Source organism: Pinus tabuliformis, chromosome 9 (genome assembly GCF_031772625.1).
Source record: "Pinus tabuliformis cultivar Carrire ecotype Pingquan chromosome 9, CPIR1, whole genome shotgun sequence".
Classification (NCBI taxonomy): Eukaryota; Viridiplantae; Streptophyta; class Pinopsida; order Pinales; family Pinaceae; genus Pinus; species Pinus tabuliformis.
In genome coordinates this window covers 905,588,497-905,610,100 of record NC_142307.1, presented here as the reverse complement: position 1 = coordinate 905,610,100, position 21,604 = coordinate 905,588,497, and the positions used below count along the sequence as shown (strand labels likewise).

Genomic DNA, 21,604 nt, shown 5'->3' with positions numbered 1-21,604 from the left:
TTTCCTCTGCTTGCTGCCTCATTTCATCCAGCTGGTTCAACTGCTAAATTCTTTCTTGTTGTGCTTGGTCCAGGTCAATTTGCAAATCTGCAGCCAGTTTAAAAGTATGTATTTGAAACTCAATAGGAAGCATTACCTCTTTGCCATACACCAACTGATATGGTGTAAATCCTGTAGTATTCTTCCACGTAATTCTATAAGCCCAGAGTGCATCTTTGAGCTTCTCTTCCCAATTCTTTCTGTTCATTGCCACAGTTTTAGTGATGATCCCTTCCAAAGTTTTGTTTGTGGATTCCACCTGCCCATTGTCCTATGGATGGTGAGGTGTACTTCTTCTGTGCTTGATTTGGTATTTGTCTATGATGTCCTTCACTAACTTTGAAGTAAATTGAGTACCTTGATCAGTCACTATTTCCCTTGGTACTCCATACCTTACAAAAATCTCTTCAAAAAGGAAATTTACCACTGTTTGTTCGGTGGCTCTAACTAGTGCTTTTGATTCAGCCCACTTTGTGACGTAATCAGTACATACTAAGATGTACTTCTTACCATTGGAGGTTGGGTTAATGGGTCCTATAAAGTATAGAACCCATTTTTCAAATGGCTCTAGGTGAACTTGGGGCTGAAGTGGCATCTCATCTGTAGCTGTTGGCCTGCCCATTCTTTGGCAGCTGTCACAACTCTTCACATACTTCTTGGAATCCTTAAAAATGGATGGCCAGTAGTATCCAAGACTAAGAATTTTGAATGTTGTTCGCTTAGCTGCAAAATGCCCACCACACGGTTCATCATGGCAAGATTTTAAAATATCAATTATCTCATCATTTCTTACACATCGTCTAATAATCATATCATAACCAGTGTAAAATAAATCGCCATTAATCCATGAGTATCGAGCACTTTGTTTGACTAGTCTCTTCTTTTCCTTTGGAGTAAAGTATGGAGGTGTCCTTCCTGTAGACAAATAATTGGCCAAGTCAGCATACCAAGGATTCACTATGGAAATTGCAAATAAATTTTCATCTGGGAAAGAATCTTCAACTGGAATAACCTCACTTGGATTTTGCAGTCTAGAGAGAAAATTTGCCACCTGATTCTCTTTACCTGGTCTATCTAACACTGTGATGTTAAATTCCTGTAACAATAATAACCATCTAGTAACTCTGTCACTAGTTATTGGTTTCTTCATTAAATGTCTAATGGCAGAATGGTCAGTATGTACAAAGACTTCATAACCAGTTATATAATGTCGGAATTTATTCACAGCATATATGATGGCAAGTGTTTCCTTTTCTGTGACTGTGTAGTTTGATTCTGCAGGTGTTAGATTTTTTCTAATGAAATAAATGGCATAATTACAAGATTCCTCTTTTTGGCCTAATGAGGCACCTACTGCAGTGTCAGATGCATCTGTAAAGATATGAAATGGTAGGCTCCAGTTAGGCCCTCTTAAGACTGGTGCGGTTGATAACTTCTTTTTGAGTGCTTCAAATGCTTGCTGGCAGTTCTCATTCCAGTTGAAAAGTACATCTTTTGTTAGAAGCTTAAACAAAGGTAAAGCTATTTTACTAAAATGTTCAATAAACCTTCTGTAATAGCTTGCATACCCAAGGAAACTTCTTACCTCTCTTTGATTCTTTGGAATTGGCAAATCAACAATGATATGGATTTTTGCTGGATCAACTTTAATGCCTTGAAAAGAAATATAGTGGCCTAATACTATCCCTTCGTTTAACATCATAAATCACTTTTCATTGCTCAGGGACAGATTAGCTTCAATACATCTTTTCAAAACTCTTTCAAGGTTCTCTAATGCATGTTCAAATGAATTGTCGTACACTGAAAAATCGTCCATGTAAACTTCAACACAATCATGAACTAAATCAACAAAAATAGCTAATACAGCTCTCTGAAATGTAGCTGGAGCATTGCAAAGTCCAAATGGCAAAACATTATAAGCATAAGTGCCCTAAGGACAAGTGAATGTGGTTTTGTCCTGGTCTTCTGAGGCTATCCTGATCTGGTTGTAGCCACTGAAAACATCAAGAAAAGAGAATGATGATTTCCCAGCTAATGTGTCTAACACTTGGTCAATAAATGGTAGTGGGAAATAATCTTTGAGCGTTTCTTTGTTCAATTGTCTGTAATCAACACAAATGCGCCACTTACCATTTTCTTGGGCACTATAACCAATGGGGATACCCACTGACTATCAGAAATAGGATATATGAAATTATCTCTCAACAGTTTTTGCAATTCTTCTCTGACAATATCCTGGAGCATGGGGTTCATTCTTCTCTGCGGTTGCCTCACTGGTTTGATAGTACTATCTGTATAAATATGGTGAGTGCATGTGTCGGGGTGGATCCCATGCATTTCGGTGTAGTCCCAAGCAAATGCTTTCTGGTATTTTCTCAATAGTCAAATCAATTTCTCTTGCTGAGATGAGTCTAGGTGATTGCCTATGTTCAGAGTTTTCCCTGGAGTAATCTCTATGATCTGACTCTGTGTGTTTGTGATGGATTGAACTGGAAAAATATCGTGAAATGTGGTTTGCAAAGATTGAATGGTGCATGTTTCTTGAAAATTTTGGGCTAAAAGTACATCTGCAGCATGATATTGGTCGTTTCTCAAATTTTCGGAAATATCAGGTTGAGAAAGGAACAATTCTACCAAATCATTATTATCTTGTTCTTGGAAATCATAGATTTGGTCGATGCTAAAAACAGATTGTACTTCTTCTTTATCATTGTATTTATCATCAAGCCATAAATTGTGTGTTACTGCTGGTGATTATGCCGATGGATAAAGAGTGAGTTGTTTTCTTTCGGTCCCTCTTGAAATGATCATGTTGCCCGATCAACATCCTATGAATGCATCAGCAGTCGCTAACCATGGTCTACCAAGGATGATAGGGTGCCCTCCTAAATTGGATTTGGGTTGAAGAACTAAGAAGTCCACTGGATACTCCCAAGAGTCTAATGAAACAATTATGTCCTCCAAAATCCCTTCAGGAATCACTTTAGACCTATCAGCTAGTTCTAGAACAATCGTTGTGTGTTGCAAATTTATGAGCTGGAGTGTTCTCATGGTTTCAAGAGTCATGACATTTATTGCGGCCCCAAGATCGATTAAAGTGTTTGGAATCTGTATGTTGTTAATGATTGTAGTAACTCTGGGGATACCAGGATCAACATACTTTTCCATTGAGATGGTATTTGTCATAAGGCCAACTAAATGTCCTATGACATGAATGGTTTGTGGATCAATCCTTTTCCTAGTGAGCTTCTTAAGACACATTTCTTTGATTGCTTTAGTGTATATGGGAATGTCTTTTATGGCTTGCAGTAGCGGAATTTTTATATAGACATTCTTGAAATCATCTAAAACATCAAACTGTGGTATAGACATTGGAAGTTTCATTTGGACCAATCGGTCTGGAAAAGGTGGATGCAATGGTTTCATTTGCTTATCTTTGGTATCATCGTTTGGTTTTCTTTGATTTGTCGTTTTGTTTTCATTTTCTGTGTTTTCTTCTTGTTTATCAGTTGTTGGAGAATCTTTGTGGAGTACCTTACCAAACCTCAAGTTGATATTTTGCAAGGGTAGTGTGGGATATGAAGTTCCCTCTTCTACATTGTAGGTTGGCCTCTCTGCTCTGTTATTTGGATTTGGGACAGTTTGAGCAGGAATTTGAGTAGGTCTGGGAGGTTGTGAGTTAGACGGAAATTGCAGTTGTGGTGGATTTATTGGTGGAGGAGCAGGCAGTGCTTGTTGAGTAGGTTGAGGTTGGTAAACAACTTGCTGCTGAGGATACTGCTGATATGGTTGAGGATGTGATGAGTATGGCTGATGATATTGTTGATATGGCTGCGAATATGGTTGGTATGATTGAGGATATGTTTGAGAGTATTGTTGAGATGGTCTCCATTGTTGCTGTGGGTGATTTTGGTGCTGCCATGACATGGGTACATTCCATGAATTATGAGCATACATTTGATCATTTACAAGAAATTGCAAATTTTGATTTGGAAACATACCTTGAGGTGCTGGCCTTGGCTGCCATGGTCTCTTTGTGCCCATGTAATACACATTTTCCATCTCTGCATTAGCTGCCATATTACAGTTCTACAAAACCTTAACTTTAGGACAATTAAATATATCATGATTTTCAGTACAGAAGGCACAAACTTGGATGTTTTCTAATGGGCAGTCTTTTAAGGCATGTTTCTTCCGGCATTTTGGGCAGAAGATAGCCATTATCTGATCTTCATCTTCTTATTTCTTCTTAGCTTTTAGAGTTTGAATTTGGTTCCCTAAGGTGCTTAACAGATCTGTTTTAAATTCTTCTAACAGATTCCCTATTTCAGCCCTTGTGACACTTGCTGAAGCAGATTTTGTGACTTTGGATGACAGGGTTCTTTTTCCAATTTTAGCTTTGCTCCTTGAATACTTTTCGCATAATTCAGCGATTTCTTCAAAAGGTAAGATAGAAATGTCACCTTTGCCCATCAAATTAAGATCATCCATGTATTCCTCTCGGATGCCTTTCAAGAATATTGTGCGAATCAAATCAAGAGGCATAGTTCGGTGTTTGGATTTTTGTAAGTTGTAGACAAACCGTTCTAAATATTCCTCTAAGGTTTCATCCTCTTGTTGGCTCATTCTAAAGATATCATCTTTGGAATCTTTGGATCTACAATAAGGTTGATATTTCCTTAGAAATATTCTTCTCATGCCATCCCAATCAATTATCGCATGCTCACCAAGCCTCATGAACCATCTTAAGGCTGATGCCTTTAATGTCGCTGGGAAGAGTCTAAGCCTATGGGCATCATCTGTGTAACCATATGTTCGACATACAATGTCAAACTCGAACAAGAATGAGTCTGGGTCTTCTGAAGCCATACCATAAAAGTTTGGTAGCACGGATGGAGGTATGTTTTTCATTTTGATCTCATCATCTTCCTGTGGTTCATGAATAGGAAACTTAAAGGTTGACTCTTCTTCATCTCTTCGTCCTTGATTTGGTACTGATCCATCTCCTTCCTCAGCCATTTTAATAGGTTCCTCTGTGTCAGTGTCACTTGTTTTAAAGAGAAGATTAAAGAAGGATTGTTCGGTCATTGTGCTGCTTTCTCCTTGTGTAGAGGATCTAGGAAAGTGTTTCTTCTGCGATTTATGTGCTAATAAAGTTTGCCTTTCGATGAGAGTAAGTCTTTTCCCTGACTTTTGTTTATCCTCTAATGCTTGTATGGTGACTTCCTCAGCTGGTGTTGTATTTCCTAAAGAGTCTGCTCCTGATGATAGGTTAGTTTTTGGATGGGGGGTTTTTATGAATCTACCTTGATTATCTCTAGATCTAGGCATAAGTGAACATGATTTCTAAATCTATGTTTTTGCTCGTTTTTGTTTATTGAAATTTATTTTCTTTTTAAATCCTTTAACTACGCCTCCCCGGCAACGACGCCAAAATGTAGTGTCCTATCTAGGGTGCTAGATTAGACTATATTTATTATCGACCAGGATCAGTAAACTTCGAGGCATGCGTCTACAATCTATAGACATAAAGGATTCCTAACTAAGTGTTCATGATGGTAGGTTACAGAACTTCTTTACGGAAGGTTGAGGTATGATCCCTATCACCTGGACACTCAAGTCACTCAATTCATCTACCTATTCTAAAAATACTGTGTATTACTTAAACCAAGATTTCAATCCCCTTACGAGGATGTTGTGCATAAAACCCCTATTCAGTGAACACTCAGCATTCAATGTTTATCATTCATGAAAGACTGAAACATATTAAAATCATAAGCACACTTAAAATTCAAATATATGAGAAACAGGGTTCATAAAGATGCTCTTAAAAATAACGAAAGATCAGATCCCTTACAGGATACAATTCAACGATCTCAGCGATGAATCCTTCAAGCCACCATCATAAACATTACTCATATGAATCTCTAATTAAATCAACGAAAGCATAAACTAAACTCTAATCACTGTGCATACTATTGAATATTCAGAAGTTGCAAATGAAATGAAATGACAGTATACCCGTTCCACGCAGGGCCCGTCCACGTTTCAAAGGTATACTGGACTGCGCTCAAGCAACTATAGAATCAACGCAATAACAAAATCGTGACTGCAATTGAGTTCTAGTATTAAATTCAAAAGCTTTGTTTTTCAAAACGATACACTGATAACAACTAACTAACAACACATAACTGTGTTTACATATGTCTAACAACGTTTACATTTCGGAACGAATGTACATTCGTTATGCGGCTGTTGCCGCTTTTGCTATGGCATAGTTTTTAAGTTGTTTCCATTCTAAACCGATTTCAAAAAGGAACAAAACTAAATCGGTTTAGAACCCTATGCTGTTGCTGCTTTTGTCGCCAACATGTTGTGCTTTGACCGTCATTGACCGCGCATTCAAGAGTGTTGGTTCTGCTGTAGGATAGGTGTTCGTCCATGCTTGTACATTCTATTTTTCATCCCTACCCTTTGCTTTAGCTTAGCTGTCATGCCATATGTCAAACAATAAACCAATTACAGGATGTTGCAACTTCCTGTAGTCTTTTTATCAAAAATCCCTAATTCTTTAACATAAAACTCATAAATCAATTCTAATGCATTTAACAACTATAATACTATTAACTAATCAATTTCAAGGGGTCTAAGAGATGTATGAAGGACAAAGGTAGGCAAACAATGTGTTTCAAGAGGAAAAATGAGGTCAAGGAATGGTACCAACACCTCTAGTTTATTTATACTTTTATTTATTTACCATACTTGTTTTTTTGAGTGTTCGTAAACCTCTTTATATTTTAAATTTATATTTTGTTTATACATAATAATAATTAGATTGATTTTTTTATTTTTTTTTTGTATTTAGGCTTCTGTGATCCATAATGAATTAAGAAAAGCCTTTCCGTAGAAATTTTTGGCCATGCATTTTGAACCAACAAGTGTGGTTCATCATCACAACCAGACTAGATGAAGAGGCAAACCATGGCAAAGGCTTAAATAGAGAGCAATGTAGAGACATAATTTCAAGTAAAGGTTATATTTGAACAATAATATTTAAATTATGATATCAATTTATTAATATATTAAAAACAAATATTATGATATCAATTTATTAATATGTTAAAAACAAATATTATTAAGTAACGACTATATTAAATGACTAGTTTTTGAAAAATAATATTTAAATAATGATATTAGTTTATTAATTTATTAAAAAAATTAGTAAGTAGTTTTTGAAAACTAATATTTAAATTAATTTATTAAAACCAAATATTACTAGTTTTTGAAAAATAATATTTAAATTATGACATTAGTTTATTAATTTATTAAAAACAAATATTAATAAGTAACCGCTATATTAAAAGCTAGTTTTTGAAAAATAGTATTTAAATTAATATAATAATAAAAAAGTCAAACTCTAAACAAGGAGGAAAGTCAAAAATGATAAAAATGAGTCAAGACCCTAATCGAGACAAGATCATTTAATAAATAAAATAATTAATGGAAAAATAAATAAAATAAAACAAAAATATACACAATTCGAAAGAGATATATATATATATATATATATATATATATATTCAAAGAAAAGTAATCAATAAATAAAATAGGGTCAATAATAAAATGTGGGTTGAGGTTCACTAAACAAATAACAAAAATACTAAAAGGAGTTAAGAACAAATAGGATGATAAAATACATAAAAAATACAAAGGATCAAGAAAATAAACTCTAATGAAGAATAAATCCACAACAAATATTATAAAAGGGATGTCAATACCTACATAGATAAACAAATAAACAAAATAAATCCCAAAAAGAAGCCTAAATAACCAGGAGGACAAGGCACGTACCCAACTTCTACTAATATTCCAACCATCATCTCTATTCAAATTATTGGGTCCTTTTTTCAATTTTTAGGGCCTCCCTTAATTTACAGTGATGGAAATGACTAACCCTAGCAACGACTTGGGCCTCCTCAATGCAGATGTCATGCTTAGATTTATCTGCATTATTTGCCAAAGCAGAGGAGAGCGTCCTGCCATGATTGATGTCAGTGACATGCTCACGAACCCTTTGATTAATCGAGCGACCAATCTCACCAATGTAGGGAGTCCCACAAGAGCATGGGATAACGTAAACACCCTTCATATTCTTGGGGTCCACTAGGCCTTTTATAGATCTAAGGGAGCTCAGGATGGTATTTAAAGGCCTAAAGGTTGAAGCCACCTTATGCTTCCTTAGGATCATCGCAATCTTGTCAGTGGTCCCTGAGGAAAGCCTTAGTACATTGGTGTCTACTATACCCATTATTAAAGAAAACACTTAGGAGATGTGCTTTCTCTTCATTGATATGGTTGCCATCAGAAACTCTTAAAGCTCTAGTCACTAAGGTGTTGAGAACACCAACCTTTTGAGCTAGGAAATGATGAGAATTAGTATGAAGATATTGTTCTGAATAAGTTTTCTTACGAAATACCTGAATATTAGTAGAAGTTAGGTACCTCTCATATCCTCCTAGTATTTTAAGCTTGTTTTTGGGATTTATTTTGTTTGTTTGTTTATCTATGTAGGTATTGGCATCCTTTTTAGAGTATTAGTTGATTTATTCGTCATTAGAGTTTATTTTCTTGATCCTTCTTGTTTTTATGTATTTTATCATCTTATTCGTTCTTAACTTCTTTTAGTATTTTTTTTATTTGTTTACTGAGCCGCATCCCCATATTTTATTGTTGACACTATTTTATTTATTGATTACTTTTCTTTGAAATATATATATATATATATATATATATATATATATATATATATATTATTTTTATTTGTTATTTATTTATTTGTATTTATTTACTTTATCTATATATATATATATATTTATTTGTTTTTACTTGTGTATATTTTTGTTTTATTTTATTTATTTTTCCCTTAATTATTTTTAATTTAGTTTAGTTTATTTTATTTCCATTAATTATTTTATTTATTAAATGATCTTGTTTCGATTAGGGTCTTCACTCCTTTTTATAATTTTTGACTTCCCTCTTTGTTTAGAGTTTGAAATTTTTTTGCATATTAATTTAAATATTATTTTTCAAAAACTAGTTGTTTAATATAACGGTTACTTATCAATATTTATTTTTAATAAATCAATAAACTAATATCATAATTTAAATATTATTTTTCAAAAACTAGCCATTTAGTAGAGCGGTTACTTATTAATATTTTTTAATAAATTAATAAACTAATTTCATTACTAGTAATATTTGATTTTAATAAATTAATTTAAATATTATTTTTCAAAAACTAACTGTTTAATATAGCCGTTACCTATTAATATTTTTAATAAATTAATAAACTAATATCATAAGTTAAATATTATTGTTCAAATATAGTTATTACTTGAAATTATGTCTCTACATTGCTCTATTTAAGCCTTTGCCATGGTGTGCCTCTTCATCTGGTCCTGATGATGAACCACACTTGGTTCAAAACACGTCAATGATGAACCACACTTATTGGTTCGAAACACCTCAGTCAAAAATTTCTCTTATGTGATTTCTACCGAAAAACTTTGATTACATTAGATTAAAAATGTTAACCATATTGGGTTGTAAAGCCCTCTCCCGGGAAAAAATAAAAACAAGATATATAAAAAGATTAATGTAATGTAAACATTTTAACTCAGTCAAAATAAAATAAAATAAAATAAGACAATAAAAATGACCCATGTTATTCATGTGGAATATAACCTATTTAAAAGGGAATGTTAAACCATCCTAGATCCATCTTAAATTTGGATCAATCAAGTGAACATGGAGGAATCAATGAGATACAAACATCTACATCTCTTAGAGTGAACAAAAATTTGATCCCTCTGGAAGCTTGGTAGATCCAGAGTTAAGATGGATTAGTATGGTTTTACCAAACTAATAGAAAATTTGTAAAAATCATTATTGAGATCCATATGATCAATTGGGGAGATTTAATTGACTATAGAAGTTGAAATTATTTTATCTTTATTTTCCACTTACAACACCTTATCTTTATCTTTATCTTTATTTTTATTATTCTAATTTTGATAACTCTTACACTTTTATATTCAAATTTATTAGTCTCTACTATGGTAGGACTCTAGCAATGGATTTCCTATTCACCACTATTAGTTTAACATTGACCAATGCAACTTATAATGTTTAAGTTTGAAAAATAATATTTATTTTTCAATATTATTAAAAAATTATTTCTCAAACATTTGATTGGACCACTTTGCACAATATAATGTTATGTGGATAGCATATTTTATGCCTTAATTTATTGATATTGCAATATTCATACATAACTTTTAGATACTTGTGTAACTATTCTTATTTTTAAATTTTGTAGAAAAGCCATCCAAAAATAAAATCCTTGAAAATAACTCCAAAATAAATAACATATTTACCATCGCTTACTTCCCACCATAATTTAAGCAAGTCTTTCCATAAGATTGTAAATGTGTAGACTTACTTGTAGTTTATACTCACCAAAATTTATGCAGGTGTCCTTATACCTCAACAAACAATTAATTTTAAATCTGAATCTGAATGGCGATTACTAAACTATGGTTATAAAAAACCCAACAGCCAAAAAAAACCCACAACCTATCTCTAGTCACGACATGATTTTGGAAAAGCATCATGCTTTAATCAAATGAAATTCTGTTCATCGCCGATACAATGAACTTCACACTTTGTGGCGAGACGAAACTAGGATTACGTAGATTAGAATATTTTCCAAACCATTAAGTAAAATATGGTCTAAAGTGGAGCTGTCTCCATCGTGATGGATATCGATCTGAATTTGAAATCTCCATCATGCGAGACAGCATGCAGTAATCATTATTTTTACCATGTAAAACAAACCTGTCTAATCGCTTGATTGGGATTTTCAATGCAAAAACATTATGATTGAAATTTCAAACTATGCCGGGAAAGTTCCGTGAGAAAATATAGTTTCAAATCTTTTCCTCGATGGTTATAGATTTGAAGTTGACGAGACACTTTCAAGGGCACTGTATCGCATGTGGCGTTTCTTGACTGAATCATTTACCGCCAGTCAATTGATTTAAGTTTACAATATGTTTTACTTTTAACATTCCCTAACCTTGGTCAGTCATCGGATTCTTCCTTCTCGTCTGATAAGATCAATGTCGATTTTTCCTACCGGATTTTGCTCTCATCGGCCAGAATCCAGAATCCATCGAGGGCTTAAACATTTTCTGTGCTAAATATATAGTTTCTCCATAAGTATTAAATGAGCCGTGCTATATATGTCTCTGTATATTCGTATGTCTCTGTATATTTCTACAGTTGTATCAAATGAGGATGCTATATATACCCACAGTTAAATTTTGGCAAACCAATAATCAAACCCTAAACATCTACAACCTCCACTCATTTAATCCCTAAACATCTACAACCTCCACTCATTTAATCCCATTACCTACCGACATTTTCTGGGGGCTCGAGATAACCACGAGGCACTTTATTCTGCTATTATCGATTTGTTTAAGTTTAGTTGGATTATCAACGAGCCAATTTACTATTGTTTCATTTTTTTAACAGAGGATATTCTCAGATCTAGGGATGAAGCTGTCACGCACTTCTGCTATTTTGATGCAGATGTTTATAGTACAGTCTTCATCAACTGGAAGTTGTAGAGAAATTGAAGAAAAACATTGTACCCTGTTTCTTGTATAAAAATTTATCATCGGTCGACACGCTGCCATAGCTTTTCCCAATCATGGGTCACCTGGATGCATGTATGAAGCAGGTTGGAAATAACAGGATTGTTTCTCTTGTTATAGCTGCAAGTGCAGTCTCGTTTGTTATTTACTTCTCCTCTGAACTCTCAGAAGGTCAAGAAACAGTGGGCAATCGCAGGCTTAGGAGAACTTTCAGCTACCATCCAAACTCCCAAGCTATTGGCAGTTTGGCTCCATCTGCTTCTCCTTTGCAAAATACTTCTGAAGTAGTAAATCATGGAGACAAAAATAGTACTTCAGAAGTCTGGCATGGCAGTAATCCTAATTTAGACAGTGATGGTTGCAAAAATGGTAAAAGTTTAAGGCAGAATCACAGTGGTGATAATTTGGTCTCTAACAGAGGAAAACAGGATACATATCCAGAGCATGTTGAGGGAAAAATATCTCTACCAGTACATCAATCTGAAAACATCTCGGAATTTGGCGAAGTAATCAACAGAAAGACTAATGGCAAAGTATATAAAGTGACAAAGAACGAAAACCCCCTAGTCCAGTGTGATATATATTCCGGCAAATGGGTTAGTGATGCTTCGTATCCTCTTTATCCTGCTGGAGAATGCCCTTATATGAGCGGCGCGTTTGACTGCAAAGGGAACGGGCGGCGCGATTCAGGCTATACACAATGGAGATGGCAACCCAAAGAGTGTAATCTTCCCAGGTATGCAACACTACTTACAGAAATGAATTCTCTGAACACTACATTGAAATCCCAAATTTCAGAGGGACAACGTTTAACTTAACACATGTCTTGCTTTGAAGGTTGAATGTAACAGACATGTTGGAAAGGCTGAGGGGAAAGAGACTTATGTTTGTAGGGGACTCCCTCAATCGTAATCAGTGGGAATCCTTAGTCTGCATTCTGAGAACTGCAGTGCCTCAAAACAGAACGGATTTCGAATTCAAAGGCGACATAACTACATTTCTAGCTAAGGTGAGTTTTTTCACATAAACAAATTTTCATTATGTTTCTATAGGCTGAATAGAAATCAAGTTACAGCGAACCAAATTGGTGGCAATGTGATGCAGGATTATAACTGTACAGTGGAGTTATTTTGGGCACCTTTCTTGGTTGAGCAAGACAGCATTAAAATTGGGAATAAAAGCAGAGAAATACTTAGGCTCCAAGCAATTGAGAAACACGGGGCTTACTGGAAAGATGTTGATATCCTCCTCTTCAATTCAGCGCATTGGTGGGTACATGGGAATAAAGCTGCAACGTAAGCGTTCTATTGGATCCTTCTCTTAGTTTAAGCTTTCTATTGCATCTTTCTTTTAGTTTAGTCATTACTTTTAATTGTAGTTAACGAACATGATTTATAGTTATAGTTTATTAAGTTGTTTTAATGGCAAAATTATATTAATAAATGTCTTTGATGTATTCGATCTAATATATTTTCCACGAAAATAACACCAATCTACCCATCATATTTCTTAATATAATTAAACCGTTCTTAATATAATTAAACTAGTATAAGTTTTCTATTGAAAGGTTATTGAAAGGTTTTCTGAGTTTAGTCATTTCAAACCCATATTACTTTGATTTTTATGTTTTTTTACTTTATTTTTTCCTTTAGTTTAGTTATTATTTATAATTATAATTAGCCAACATAAATTATAGTTAATTTATAATTTGTTAAGTTGTTTTATTCGCAAAACTATATTAATAAACGTGTTTATGCCTGTAGAGCTAATATATTTTCCACAAAAATAACACCAATCTACTTACAACATTTCTTAATACAATTAAACTAGTATAAATTTCACATTAAATAGTACAAATTTTCTATTGAAATATTCTCCTAATTTAGTCATCTCAAACGCACATTACCTTGATTGTTTTGTTTTTCTACTTTACTCTTTCTTTTAATTTAATCATTATTTTTAATTATAATTTATTAAATTATTTTAATAACAAAATTATATTAATAAATATGTTTAATATAAATCCAACTAATATATTTTCCACAAAAATAACACCAAAATACCGCATTTCTGGATTAAACTAACATAACTTTCACATTAAACTAGTATAAATTTTCTAAATTTTCTATTGAAAGTTCTGAGTTTAGTCATCTCAAACCCACATTACCTTGATTGTTTTGTTTCTCTACTTTACGAGGTCACTATCCTTATTTTGAAGGGAAGGATTAAAACACATGTTACTCAGAATTTTTTATTTTCCTGGTTTATGATAGCATTATCATTATTTGGAGTGAAGAATTACATATATAGAGAATCTTTTGGAAAGTAGCTCGAGAATATTTTGTAAAGTAGCCAGTTCAAACGCATTGACTTGGCATCAGCATTATTTGGAGTAAAAGATTATAGATATAGAGAATATTTTGGAAAGTAGTCAGTTCAAACACATTGACTTAGCTATTATCACATATATCTATGTTTTGAAATTGTAAAAGCACTCCATAACTAGTGCATTGATATGATAATGTTTGATTGCAATTTCTAAAGAAGAGACTTCTATCTGGAGGGCGACTACCTTCATCCTGAGTTGGATCCATTGGTTGCCTTCGAAAAAGGGATGACTACGTGGGCAAAATGGATAGATCACAATATCAATCGTAACAAAAGCAGGGTGTTCTTTCGTGGACTTTCTCCGATGCATTTCAGGTAAGATTAACAGCCAAGTGCTCTTTCGTAGGCATTTTCCAATGCATTTCAGGTATGATTAACAGCGAAGTGTTTTCTTCCTGTGATTTAATCAAAATATTTGTGAATGGACACCTGAAATATCTGTTTTCCGCACATGTTTTATTACAGTTCAGATCAGTGGCACAAGTCGGGCACGCACAAATGTAATTTTGAGACAGAGCCAATCTTTGAGGAGTCGGCCGTAGAACCTTTTCCTGTAATGCTGCAAGTGGTGGACAAGGTGCTGCGCCACATGAAATTCCCGGTCTCTCTCCTGAACATAACGAGGTTGTCAGATTTTAGGAAGGACGCGCATCCATCTGTGTATACTCTGAGAAGGAACAAGAAGCTAACGCAGGAGCAGCGGAATAATCCTGACGAGTTTGGAGATTGCAGTCATTGGTGTCTACCCGGGTTACCTGATATTTGGAACGAGCTACTGTATGGGAGCCTAGTCATTGAGGCCGGCGTAATACCGTCGCCTCGTTATTATTTTCATTGATCGGTTCGCAACAATATCTGGGCTTGTTTTATGTTACTCTTTCATCGATGCTGTACAATTGTGTGAAAATAATTATTTAGTTCTGTGACCGGATTCCTCAACGAAATTGATCCATTGTCAGACAAGTTGCTGATGTGATTTTTTGCAACCAGCGCTAATGAATTCCAAATGTGAATCTTTTATTTTAGTAATTTCTAATATATATATTAAATAGTTAAAAATTTAAATTTTATATTAATTTTTCAAACTGTTTGATGATATAAAATAAATGTATGAAAATTGTTTTAAGAAAATCTATGAAAATAGAAGTGGGATTTATTTAAAAGGAAGAAAAATCTTCCCTATTCCCTGGTTGGAGGTTGAAGATTTCTTCTACACCATAGTTGACATATTTTCCTTGTTGGAGGTTGAAAATTTCTTCTACACCATATTTGACACGAATGACACATAGCTAGAAGTCACTCCTAGTTGGATTTCGAATCTTGTTGAGTATTTTGGAAATAGATGGAACGACATAGTTCTCCCCACTCCAAACTCAACTCACCTCATCCTTTAGATTGTCATTAAAATTAAGAAATAAATTCAACTATTCTTTTCATAAATAGAATTCTGTGTTAACTAGTTTCTAATATCGTTGTTACTATGATGTGTACTTTTTCATTAAAAAAATAAAATAAAATTTTATAATGTTTTTCCAAAAATAAAATAAAATTTTATAATGTTTTTCCAAAAATGATAGGTTAGAGTCACAAACTAAATCTTTTACTTGTCTAAAGATCAAACACATATTAATTAGAAAACACTATAAAGTTTTTAAATAATATAATTCAATGTTGACTCCTCAATGCATATGGGAGTTCTTTTACTCCTCAATGCATACGGACTATGTGCCTATAGGACTAGATATAAATAAAAATATGAATACATTAAATATAGTTATAAATAAAAATAGAAGTTAATCTCACCTATATCAATTATAACAACTACTTTGAATAATAATAATTACAAGAATCACATTGTCAACTTTAGCTTCACAAGTTATCATTTTCTAAATCTTTGATATTTGAGTGAAGACAATAATCACAAGAGATCTTTGAGTAAAATGAAGAATGTGATATGTATATATAACACAATGGGCGAAAATTACACTCAAATTTTGTTTTAATTTTATTAATTTCTTAGTTTTAGAATTATTTCTTAATAATTTTATTATATTCATTGAAATAGAAGTTTTATTGTATAGTTGTTGCTTCCATGAAAGAAAATTATAGAAAAGTGAAGGAAAAAATAAAGTCAAATTTAAAATTAACAAGAAAAAAAAACTAAGATTAATGGAATTGGAATTGAAAATAGAGAAAAAAAACCAAAAAAATGACAAAAAATCTTATAAATCATTAAAAAAAATAAAACTAAAAATTTTAAAAGTAAAATTATTGGAAAAGGTTTTTTTTATTTATTTTTTCCTCTTTAAAATTTGTCATAGAAAAAATGAAGAAAAATAAAATCGAAAAAGTTTAATAAAAAGGAATTAAAATCATACGAGGGGAAGCTCAATTGGTGATCGAAGAAATGTGAAATCTTTGAAAAACGAACAAAGTAACACTCATATTAAGATAATAAATAAATTTAAATAATACTAAAGGAAAAAATGTAAATTAAATTAAATTATATATATATATATATATATATATATATATATATATATTATGAGTTGTTTTTAGCGTGACTTTTTGGAAGTTTTTCCTGTAAGGTTTTTGGGTCTAATTTCTCTAAAATCTGACAGGAATTTATTGAAATTACAAGTTTGATGGGTAACCATGCACAATCAAAGTGCCCTAGGGGTTTTTCACGGTGGTAAATCCATATATACACTCAAAAAACTGGTTTAAATAACACAAATCAAAATTTCGCCTCAAAAATTTCAGCCGGATTCCAACACTAGAAAGCCCAAAAAATGGCACCAAAAACAACTCATATATATATATATATATATGTTAAATAAACAAATTATTATTATTATTATTATTATTTGTTGACTAGAGGAATTGACAACTCCCATGACACAGGTTGACTCCTACCACTACTACAAATTTTATACTCATACAAATTCCTATTTTGCATGCACCACTGAATCAACGAGATTTGAACTCTATACCTCCTTGCACATAAAACTTTGTTTACACCTTCAATTACAATTAAACTACCACTTAAAGCTTATTATTGTTATTAAATAAAATTAATATTAAAATTAAAATATTTTAATTAAGATAAATATTAAAATATTTTATTTATAATTAACATTTAAATATAATTTTTATTTATTTTATATTTAGAAATATTGTAACTTCATTTGTGCATGGGCTAAATAAATTTTTTTGGGGTTTATGAATATAATTTTGAAATATTTTATTTTTAACAAATATTAAAATATTTATTTATTAATCAATTTTTTTTAAAGTAATGTGTCAAATCCAAAGTAGATAATGAAACATTTTAATCAAAATTTATTTTTATTATTTTTTAAAATGTCATGTCAACTATATATCAAATATAGAAGAAATCACGAATTATTCTTCTACTTCACTGTAAAAGTACATTCCAACATAATATGAATTTCTTTAATTAGATTGTGTTTAGGATTAATCACATGACGATTTGGTCTAGCCATTATGAAATTATTTTTTCTTAATTCAAATCGTCATAATGTAATTAATCCAAAAAACAATCTCATTTTTTTGTTAATTCAAATCGTTAATGAAACATTTTAATCAAAATTTATTTTTATTATTTTTTTAAATGTCATGTCAACTATATATCAAATATAGAAGAAATCACGAATTATTCTTCTACTTCACTGTAAAAGTACATTCCAACATAATATGAATTTCTTTAATTAGATTGTGTTTAGGATTAATCACATGACGATTTGGTCTAGCCATTATGAAATTATTTTTTCTTAATTCAAATCGTCATAATGTAATTAATCCAAAAAACAATCTCATTTTTTTGTTAATTCAAATCGTCATAATGTGATTAATCCAAAAAAATTCTCATTATCAATAAAGATCACAAAAGTCTAAGATGTAGCAAGAATTTCTTTCTATAGCTAATTTTTCTATTTATTTAACGATTTTTTTTCCTTATTAGTTTTCTTTTTTTGACCATTTATTTATATTTCACATTTTTTTAATTCATTCATTTAATAATTTAATAATGTTTTCGACCACTTATTAACTCATTTAATAATTTCATGATATTTTCACCATTCATATTAATAGTTTATTTAAATAATTAATTAAAATCTAATAATATTGTTGACCACTTATTAACTCATTTAATAATTTTATGATATTTTCACCATTCATATTAATAGTTTATTTAAATAATTTTGTGATTGTTAATTTACTTTTTAGGCTAATTTTATTATTTAAGGTTTAATCTTCACTCACTTTTATTAGTTGTTATTTCAAAATTTGAAAATATAAATCACTGTGAAAATTTCCACTCACAAATTATTATTTTATTTATTAAAATAATAAAAAATTTATTATTTAAAATGTAATATATTAATAAATTAAAAAATTATTTAAAATAAAATTTTATCGTTGAAGAATTTCTATAATTATTATTTTATTTATTAATTTTAATAAAAAAATATTTTTAATTAATACATACATGATAGTTAGTCCGATGATATTGATATGTATATTTATCCAGAAAAAACAATCATGACCACATCAACGAGTCAAACATCGCAATGAACGTTTTTAAAGTTGGATATCTAATATTTATTAAATTTAATTCGTAATTAATATATTTATAATATTCTATTTTACTTATTCATTAATAAATTTTATAATATTACATTTTATTATTAAAATATAGAAGTAATTCATGGATCAAGATTGTAACATCCTTATGGTAATAACTTGGCGTAAATTATTCAGTTATGAAATAGTAATTCTTTTTTTTCTTTTAAGAAAAAAGATTACGAATTAGTTTAAAAAACTAATTCTTGTTATTCATAAAGCTGTCAATGAAAGAATGACGGGGGGTGCTGTAGGACAGAGAGAAGGGGAAACAACTGAAGAAGAACATACCTGGTTTTGAACTAAGTCTGGTAGAGACCAGATAGTCAAGACACTAGGTGCAGTCTTACTGAGGATTGGGATCCGGTAAGAGTAAGCTCGGGGGGAGACTCAGGTCCCGAAGGACAAAGTCTCAAGGATGGGTGGTTAAAGAGCTTTACACAGGAAATTGCAGGAGGCTTGCTACCAGAAATACAATACGCACGGTGACCAGGTAAGTATCGGAAACCTACTGTATCTATAGTGTTTTATCAGAATGGTAGATTAAATAATTGCTGTTACCGATTACAGGCTATTAGACCAGAACACTTGTAAATCTCTGCTATTCTTAGCATGTAAAGATTGAATGCGAAACAGAAATTGTATCCTGGTTATAAAACCCAATTCTTGGGGATTTAAGGCAATAGTTATGAGATTGCTGCCTAGCATTTAAATGTACATTATTCGTAAGACGACAGAGCTGTAATACTCTCTGTAGGAATTCCCGAGACACATACCCTGTCCCTGTAGTAGATAGGCCAGGTAAACGGGATTTATTTAATAAGAACAACAGAGGTTCTATATTATTCTGGGTACTGTAACCTGCATTTTTAAAAAAGAATAAACCCTTACTCTGTAAGTACTAATAATTTCGGGACCGCGTATGCTGGTCTCGTTCCGTAAAGACAGGCTGAGGAAAGAGAGAGCCGTAATAAAAACTTTAAGCTAGGGTTTCAAGCAGAGTCTTGAATGAGTAACTGAGTTAGTTTCGAGCGGATTCGTGCTCAGAAGAAAAGAGGAAAACGTAAACTAATAAACCAAGAAATAATTACGACAGCGCCGTAACCGGCATAACCACCGAAGGCCTGTATCTTTTATCAAAAACCTCAGACAGGAGCATGAAGACCTAACACAAGCATAGTATGTAATTCCTCGCATCATAACCTGAGCCAAGAATGCCAGGTATGCATGCAAGAGCTTTCCGCTCTGTTTTTCTCTTAGAAACAGAAAAGGTCAAACTAAACGGTGTTTATAATATATATAAATTTCAAATGAAAGCATTGAATCAGAGCTTGTAAACGTAAACGGTGAACAGAGCTTGAAACCATATATGAACCTCAAATAGAAGCAATGAATGGAACAAAAGCCAACGTAAATGTCAAACCCTCGTGGTGTCGAGTGGTAATTATTCAATGATGAACGAGAGCCTGTTCTAAGGATAGTATGGGCATGAGATAAGCCTTACTGTAACCAGCCATTGATGTGTATATATAGACGAAAACATGACATTCATAAGTGACCCATAGAACCAGCTATACATACATTTCAGGTAGAAGAATTCAGAATTGTTAGAAAAGGAATAACCATAATAAATACTTGAAAACCAGTTGGTTCGAACAGTCGTCTATCCGCAGAGAATTCAAGCCGGGGTCGACCATGCATCCATCGAGTTCGGATGTAGGTGCAACCCGTATGGCGTTCCAAGTACATGTATATTTATATAGAAAGTAAGCAAATGCATAACTGAGGAATTGAACCGAGTAGAATATATACAAGAAAATGTATAATTATATAGACAAGAAAACCGTATTGCTGAAACATGAAATGTATAAGATTTGCTCCTCAAGCACTGTACAAAGAAGGAATCCTTTAACTGGAATATAACCATGGCCGCGTTAACAAAGGGCCGCCATCCCATATTGGGTCCAGAGCTAAATACATAAGCGGCGAAAGTATAGAGCATAATAACCTAAGCAAAGCTTAATAACATAAATGTAGCTACTTCACATAACGGTCGAGTGGTACAGTCTCATGAACTAGAGACTGACCCTCCTCTGTTCCGCAGTATCTAAACAAGGGGATTAACCCAGAAATCAAGAGGTTCTCCGTCATCTGCGCCCAAGAAGAAGATTGGGAGCTCAGAATCGCTCGGAGTATAACACAAACAGAAGACAAATACAGTTTAATCAATACACATCGGGGCTAGGAGGAAATCTCTGTATGCACCTGTGAAGAACCTGGCCGGTAGCATTTGACAGAGTGTGCAGACCGCCGAGCAGCTCCCAAAACCGCCATCCATAACCTGTAAAATAGGAAAGATCAGTGATTGACGTTCCTTGGGATTAAATACAGAAAACCTCGAAATATTTAACCAAAACGAAAACTCACCGAGCCAGCTCGATAGCTGGTATCCCTGGAGTGGTGGCGCCATGACAATAATGCAAGCTGGAGAAGAAACTGTAACAGAACCAAGGGTTTGATACGCAGCCGAGACAGAATGGCGCGGAGACAATGGAACGCCAAGCAAAACCAAGGAAATCGCGAAGTATCCGGAGGATTTCCTTTATAACCACAAAGAGCCCTCTGGGAGACGTGGAACGTTTTCCTCCATTGATCTCTGCCAACGAATAACCACCGTTGATCATTGCGGGAATAACAAAGAGTAGGGCGAGAAAGTTCCTAACGGGAGCCATTCCCGATCACGTGAAGGAGTCACGCAGCCTTAATGGTAAGTCCAAGTGTCATGAGATGGCTTTGCCAACTCTCACCTT

The 21,604-nt window shown here is 32.7% G+C and overlaps 2 protein-coding genes across 2 annotated transcripts; one reads left to right on the top strand and one right to left on the bottom strand.

Annotated features, from left to right (window-relative positions):
- The first annotated feature begins 11,547 nt into the window (after positions 1–11,547).
- LOC149151699 (protein trichome birefringence-like 36) lies at positions 11,548–15,115 on the top strand. The gene is made up of 5 exons (XM_089439478.1): positions 11,548–12,495; positions 12,597–12,768; positions 12,864–13,054; positions 14,304–14,462; positions 14,613–15,115. Exons 1-5 carry the CDS (start codon positions 11,816–11,818, stop codon positions 14,983–14,985), a joined length of 1,575 nt encoding a protein of 524 aa, XP_089295604.1. The 5' UTR covers positions 11,548–11,815; the 3' UTR covers positions 14,986–15,115.
- A 5,406-nt stretch (positions 15,116–20,521) lies between these two features.
- Positions 20,522–21,526, bottom strand: LOC149151698 (uncharacterized). Its single transcript, XM_089443238.1, has 3 exons — positions 21,222–21,526; positions 21,060–21,135; positions 20,522–20,945 (listed from the first exon to the last, which is right to left on the bottom strand). Exons 1-3 carry the CDS (start codon positions 21,524–21,526, stop codon positions 20,832–20,834), a joined length of 495 nt encoding a protein of 164 aa, XP_089299364.1. The 3' UTR covers positions 20,522–20,831.
- Positions 21,527–21,604: the final 78 nt, after the last annotated feature.

Excerpts from the sequence above, each read along its gene's own strand:
- LOC149151699 (XM_089439478.1), top strand. The coding sequence starts at position 11,816 with ATGGGTCACCTGGATGCATGTATGAAGCAGGTTGGAAATAACAGGATT. Across the intron at positions 12,496-12,596 it reads AAAGAGTGTAATCTTCCCAG|GTTGAATGTAACAGACATGT; the intron begins GTATGCAACACT and ends CTTGCTTTGAAG. Across the intron at positions 12,769-12,863 it reads TAACTACATTTCTAGCTAAG|GATTATAACTGTACAGTGGA; the intron begins GTGAGTTTTTTC and ends AATGTGATGCAG.
- LOC149151698 (XM_089443238.1), bottom strand. The coding sequence starts at position 21,526 with ATGGCTCCCGTTAGGAACTTTCTCGCCCTACTCTTTGTTATTCCCGCA. Across the intron at positions 21,136-21,221 it reads CCAGCTATCGAGCTGGCTCG|GTTATGGATGGCGGTTTTGG; the intron begins GTGAGTTTTCGT and ends CCTATTTTACAG. Across the intron at positions 20,946-21,059 it reads ACCGGCCAGGTTCTTCACAG|ATGACGGAGAACCTCTTGAT; the intron begins GTGCATACAGAG and ends TCTTGGGCGCAG.